The sequence below is a fragment of the Triticum urartu genome, chromosome 5A (genome assembly GCF_056163025.1).
Source record: "Triticum urartu cultivar PI428250 chromosome 5A, HENAU_Tu73, whole genome shotgun sequence".
NCBI lineage: Eukaryota > Viridiplantae > Streptophyta > Magnoliopsida > Poales > Poaceae > Triticum > Triticum urartu.
Window position 1 is genome coordinate 346,754,410 of NC_141877.1, and position 6,924 is coordinate 346,761,333.

At 38.7% G+C, this 6,924-nt stretch overlaps 1 protein-coding gene across 1 annotated transcript; it reads right to left on the reverse strand.

Moving 5' to 3' along the window:
• Positions 1 to 4,393: 4,393 nt before the first annotated feature.
• On the reverse strand, positions 4,394 to 6,124 carry LOC147971340 (uncharacterized). Its single transcript, XM_087522889.1, has one exon. The coding sequence runs from the start codon at positions 6,122 to 6,124 to the stop codon at positions 4,394 to 4,396; it is 1,731 nt and encodes a 576-aa protein (XP_087379015.1).
• Positions 6,125 to 6,924: the final 800 nt, after the last annotated feature.

The window sequence follows — 6,924 nt, forward strand, 5'->3', positions numbered from 1 at the left end:
AGCCTACAATGGAATTACTCACACACAATGGTGAGCTTCATGAAATTGGTGATGGAGGAAGGTTGATGATGACGATGGATTCCCCTCTCCGGGGCCCCGAACGGACTCCAGATCAGCCCTCCCGAGAGAGTTTCGGGCTTGGCGGCGGCTCCGTATCGTAAAATGCGATGAATCCTTCTCCCTAATTATTTTCTCCCCGAACACGAATATATGGAGTTGGAGTTGAGGTCGGTGGAGCGTCAGGGGGCCCACGAGGCAGGGGCGCGCCCCCCACCCTCGTGGACATGGTGTAGGCCCCCTGACGTGGATTCTTCTTCCAGTATTTTTATATATTCTAAAAATAATCTCCGTTGATTTTCAGGTCATTCCGAGAACTTTTATTTCTGCACAAAAATAACACCATGGCAATTCTGCTGAAAACAGCGTCAGTCTATGTTAGTTCCATTCAAATCATGCAAGTTAGAGTCCAAAACAAGGGCAAAAGTTTTTGGAAAAGTAGATACGACGGAGACGTATCAACTCCCCCAAGCTTAAACCTTTGCTTGTCCTCAAGCAATTCAGTTGATAAACTGAAAGTGATAAAGAAAAACTTTTACAAACTCTGTTTGCCCTTGTTGTTGTAAATATGTAAAGCCAACATTCAGGTTTTCAGCATAGATTATGAACTAACCATATTCACAATAACATTTAGGTCTCATGTTTACTCATATCAATGGCATAATCAGCTAGCGAGCAATAATAACAAATCTCGGATGACAACACTTTCTCAAAACAACCATGATATGATATAACAAGATGGTATCTCGGTAGCCCTTTCTGAGACCGCAAAACATAAATGCAGACCACCTTTAAAGATCAAGGACTGACTAGACATTGTAATTCATGGTAAAAGAGATCCAGTCACAGTCATACTCAATGTAAACTAACAGTAATGGATGCAAATGACAGCGGTGCTCTCCAACTGGTGCTTTTTAATAAGAGGATGATGACTCAACATAAAAGTAAATATATAAGCCCTTCGCATAGGGAAGCAGGGATTTGTAGAGGTGCCAGAGATCGATTTTGAAATAGATATGAATAATATTTTGAGCGGTATACTTTCATTGTCAACATAACAACTGAGAGATCTCGATATCTTCCATGCTACACACATTATAGGCGGTTCCCAAGCAGAATGGTAAAGTTTATACTCCCCCACCACCAACAAGCATCAATCTATGGCTTGCCAGAAACAACGGGTACCTCCAACTAACAACAAACCTGGGGGAGTTTTGTTTGCAATTATTTTGATTTGATTTGAGCATGGGACTGGGCATCCCGGTGACCAGCCATTTTCTCGTGAATGAGGAGCGGAGTCCACTCCTCTTGAGAATAACCCGCCTAGCAGTGAGGATACAGACAGCCCTAGTTGATACATGAGCTATTCGAGCATACAAAATAGAATGTTTATTTGAAGGTTTAGAGTTTGGCACATACAAATTTACTTGGAACGGCAGGTAGATACCGTATCTACGTAGGTATGGTGGACTCATATGGAATAACTTTGGGGTTTACGGAATTGGATGCACAAGCAGTATTCCTGCTTAGTACAAATGAAGGCTAGAAAAAGACTGGGAAGCGACCAGCTAGAGAGCGACAACAGTCATGAACATGCATTAAAATTAATCGACATCGAATGCAAGCATGAGTAGTATATAATGCACCATGAACATAAATATCATAGATGCTATGTTCATTTTGTTTCAACTACATGCGTGAGCATGTGCCAAGTCAAGCCACTCGAATCGTTCAAAGGAGGATACCACCCTATCATACCACATCACAACCATTTTAATAGCATGTTGGCACACAAGTTAAACCATTATAAACTCCTAGCTAATTAAGCATGGCATAAGCAACTGCAATATCTAATTGTCATTGAAAATATGTTTCTTTCATAATAAGCTGAATCAGGAACGATGAACTAATCATATTTACAAAAACAAGAGAGGTCGAGTTCATACCAGCTTTTCTTATCTCAATAAGTTCATCATATATCGTCATTATTGCCTTTCACTTGCACGACCAAACGGTGTGGATAATAATAATAGTGCACGTGCATTGGACTAAGCTGGAATCTGCAAGCATTCAATTCAAGAGAGAAGCAAGATAATATGGGCTCTTTGTTAGATCAACAATAACGCGTATGAGAGCCACTCAACATTTTCATTATGGTATTATCCTCTCGACCCCCAAAGAAAAGAAACAAAACTATTTACACAGGAAATCTCCCAACAAGCAAAAGAAGAACGAGAAATCTTTTTGGGTTTTCTTTTTAGTTACTACTACAGGCATGGAAAGTAAACTAACTAAAAGCTACAACTATTTTTTTTCTTAAGGTTTATTAAGGCATACAAGAAGAATGCTAAAAAGAAATAAACTATCATGGATGATACAATGAAAAAGTATGAGCATCGACAACTAGCATGAGTGTGTGAACATGAATGTAATGTTGGTGAGAGATACGTACTCCCCCAAGCTTAGGCTTTTGGCCTAAGTTGGTCTATGCCCATGGATCAAAACTATAGCTGGGGTCGTACTGAGAAGGGTCCTCAGATTGCCACTGGCTGGCGATCTCCTCCGGGTTCCACTGATAAACAGACTGACGGTGAGGGTCAGATTGTGGGTCTGGCTCTGCAGCTGACATCTGGTTCTGGTAGGCAAGAATGTCCTCCGGCGGAACAAGGTACTTTCCTGAAAATATGTCAAACAAAGAAGCCGCAGGCAAGGTAATAAACTCACAATGATTTTTATTAAATATCAATTTGTATTTGAGTGTCTTATTCCTATCCTTAACAATAAACTCATGTGCTACCATACTTTTATAACCTAGAGCAATAGGAGGCAGCAACTTTTCCTCTTTCTCATAATGCCTGATAGGTATGTTAAAGTGTGCAGCAAGGCGCGAGGCAAAGGTGCCTCCGAGGATGGGGCCCTTAGTACGGTTTAGATTTAACCGTCTAGCAACAATAGCTCCTAAGATGAAAGTAGTATCATTAAACAAGGCATGGCGCAAAATAGCAATATCAGGAGCACTAAGGTTTCCACAGTTCCCACGACCAATTAGGCATCTACTAGCAAATATTGCAAAGTAACGTAGAACGGGAAAATGTATACTAGTAATTCTTGCATCAGAAACTTTCCTCGTTTCCCCTACGGCAATCATATCAATAAATCCCTCCACATCATCACGATGTGGTTTCTCTATGCTGCCCTCAAAGCGTATCAAACAAACTCGGCAAAAATCATAAAGTGACATCTCCTTATGCACATCATATAAATAAAATTCCATCGATGGTGGTGATCTCTTAGCATGGAAATGAAAATTTTGCACAAAGAATTGGTGAGTAAGAGATACTATTCACGCTAGTCGTGGAGGAAGGCGGTGAGGCCTGCATTCTCAGACAAATGATAAAAATCTTCATGAATCCCAGCCTCTTTCAAGAACTCATCACAAGGCCATTCACATGGCCGAACCTCCGCAGTATGAGGGAGATTATACTTGGGCCTCTTATCCTCCTCACTTTGCTTATCCTTCGAGCTTCGGCTCGATGAGCCCCTCAAAAATCTCTTCATCTTTTTCTAAAAATTTCTAAAACTTTTAGTAACTTAAAATAAAAGTGAACCAAACTCAACAAAATTGATAGCAACTACTCCTACAAGTGTCTAGAGGCTATATCATGCATTAAAACTACTTTTGACCATATAAATTTGACATGCAAGCTCAAGAACAGGGTCACCTAAGCAGCAAAAATTTGCAATGAATAAAGCACTAGAACAAAAACTAAATGGACCATTGGAGGAGTCACATCCCAAAGAACAATCCCCCAAAGCAGTTTTGTGAATGGAGCTTTGAGCAAGGAGATCAAAAATGGCAGCAAGATGAGCAAGAACTCGGGTTTGAGCTGGTTGGTGATTTTTTTGGGAGGAAGGAGTGTGTGGTGGCTGGAATAAGTGGAGGGGATCCACGTGGGGTCCACGAGGCAGGGGTGCGCCCAGGGGGTGGGCTCGCCCTCCACCCTCGTGGGCACGTGGCTGCTCCCCCTGCTGTGTTTTCAGTGCCAGATATTCTCAAATATTCTAGAAAAAATCATATTTAAATTTCAGGGCATTTGGAGAACTTTTATTTTTGGGGTATTTTTTATTGCATGGATAATTCAGAAAACAGACAGAAAAATACTATTTTTGCTTTATTTAATATAAATAACAGAAAGTAAAAAGAGGGTACAGAGAGTTGTGTTTTCTAACTTCATCCATCTCATGCTCATCAAAAGGAATCCACTAACAAGGTTGATTAGGTCTTGTTAACAAACTCATTTCGAATAACATGAAACTGGAGAATTTTCGAATAACACTAGGTTACCTCAACGGGGATATGCATGTCCCCAACAATAAGAATATCATATTTCTTCTTGACAGTAGGAAGAGGAAATTCAAAACCTCGAATAGTGATTGTTGAAAATTTTCCAATAGAATTGATATTGTGGACTTGAGGTTGTTTCCTCGGAAAGTGCACCGTACACTCATTACCATTAAAATGAAAAGTGACATTGCCTTTGGTGCAATCAATAACAGCCCCTGCAGTATTCAAAAAGGGTCTTCCAAGAATAATAGACATACTATCATCCTCAGGAATATCAAGAATAACAAAGTCCGTTAAAATAGTAATGTTTACAACCACAACAGGCACATCCTCACAAATACCGACATGTATAGCAGTTGATTTATCAGCCATTTGCAAAGATATTTTAGTAGGTGTCAACTTATTCAAATCAAGTCTATGATATAAAGAGAGAGGCATAACACTAGCACCGGCTCCAGGATCACATAAAGCAGTTTTAACATAGTTTCTTTTAATGGAGCAAGGTATAGTTGGTACTCCGAGGTCTCCAAGTTTCTTTGGTATTCCACCCTTAAAAGTATAATTAGCAAGCATGGTGGAAATTTCAGCTTCCGGAATCTTTCTTTTATTTGTAACAATATCCTTCATGTACTTAGCATAAGGATTCATTTTAAGCATATCAGTCAAACGCATACACAAAAGGATAGGTCTAATCATTTCAGCAAAGCGCTCAAAATCATCATCATCCTTTTTCTTGGATGGTTTAGGAGGAAAAGGCATGGGTTTCTGAACCCATGTTTCTCTTTCTTTATCGTGCTTCCTAGCAACAAAGTCTCTCTTATCATAACGTTGATTCTTTGATTGTGGGTTATCAAGATCAACAGCAGCTTCAATCTCTACATCATTATCATTGCTAGGTTGAGCATCAACATGAACATCATCATTAACATTATCATTAGGTTCATGTTCATTACCAGATTGTGTTTCAGCATCAGAAATAGAAATATCATTGGGATTCTCAGGTGTGTCAACAACAGGTTCACTAGAAGCATGCAAATTCCTATCATTTTTCTTTTTCTTCCTCTTAGAAGGACTAGGTGCATCTACATTAGTTCTGTGAGAATCTTGCTCAGTTCTCTTAGGATGGACCTCACGATACAAAGGTTCCTGAGTCATTTTACCACCTCTAGTCATAACTCTAACATCATTATCATTTTTCTTATTATTTAATTCATTTAGCAAATCATTTTGAGCTTTAAGTACTTGTTCTACTTGAGTGGTAACCATAGAAGGATGTTTACTAATAAGTTTAAGTTCACCTTTAACATTAGCAATATAATCACCCAAGTGTTCAAGGATATCAGCATTGTGTTTCAATTGTCTACCAACATAAGCATTGAAGTTTTCTTGTTTAACCATAAAGTCATCAAACTCATCCAAGCATTTGCTAGCAAACTTAGTAAATGGAATTTCACATTTATCAAATCTGTAGAGAGAATTTACCTTTACTACCCGTGTCAGGTTATCAAGACCATGTATTTCTTCAACAGGCGGGAAATTAAGACCATGTATTTCTTCAATAGGTGGTAAATTCTTAACATCTTCAGTTTTAATACCTTTTTCTTTCATAGATTTCTTTGCCTCTTGCATATCTTCAGGACTGAGAAATAGAATACCCCTTTTCTTCGGAGTTGGCTTAGGAGTTGGTTCAGGAAGTGTCCAATTATTTTCATTAGTCAACATATTATTCAATTACAATTCAGCTTGATCAACAGTTCTTTCTCTGAAAACACAACCAACACAACTATCCAGGTGGTCTCTGGAAGCATCGGTTAGTCCATTATAAAAGATATCAAGTATTTCATTTTTCTTGAGAGGATGATCAGGCAAAGCATTAAGTAATCGGAGAAGCCTCCCCAAAGCTTGTGGGAGACTCTCTTCTTCAATTTGCACAAAATGATATATTTCCCTTAAAGCAGCTTGTTTCTTATGAGCGGGAAATATTTAGCAGAGAAGTAATAAATCATATCCTGGGAACTACACACACAACCAGGATCAAGAGAATTAAACCATGTCTTAGCATCACCCTTTAATGAGAACGGAAACAACTTAAGGATAAAGTAATAGCGAGTTTTCTCATCATGAGTAAACAGGGTGGCTATATCATTTAATTTAGTAAGATGTGCCACAACAGTTTCAGATTCATAGCCATAAAAAGGATCAGATTTAACCAAAGTAATTAACTCAGGATCAACAGAGAAATCATAATCCTTATTAGTAATAAAGATAGGTGAAGTAGCAAAAGCAGGGTCATATTTCATTCTAGCATTCAAAGACTTTTCTTTAAGCTTAGCTAATAATTTCTTAAGATCAGATCTATCATTGCAAGCTAAGAAGTTTGTAGCAGTTTCTTCATCCATAACATAACCCTCAGGCACAACAGGCAATTCATATCTAGGGGGAGAATCTTCATCATCACTTTCATCAATATTATCAGTTTCAATAATTTCATTCTCTCTAGCCCTAGCAAGTTGTTCATCAAG

Excerpts from the sequence above, each read along its gene's own strand:
- LOC147971340 (XM_087522889.1), bottom strand. The coding sequence starts at position 6,124 with ATGTTGACTAATGAAAATAATTGGACACTTCCTGAACCAACTCCTAAG.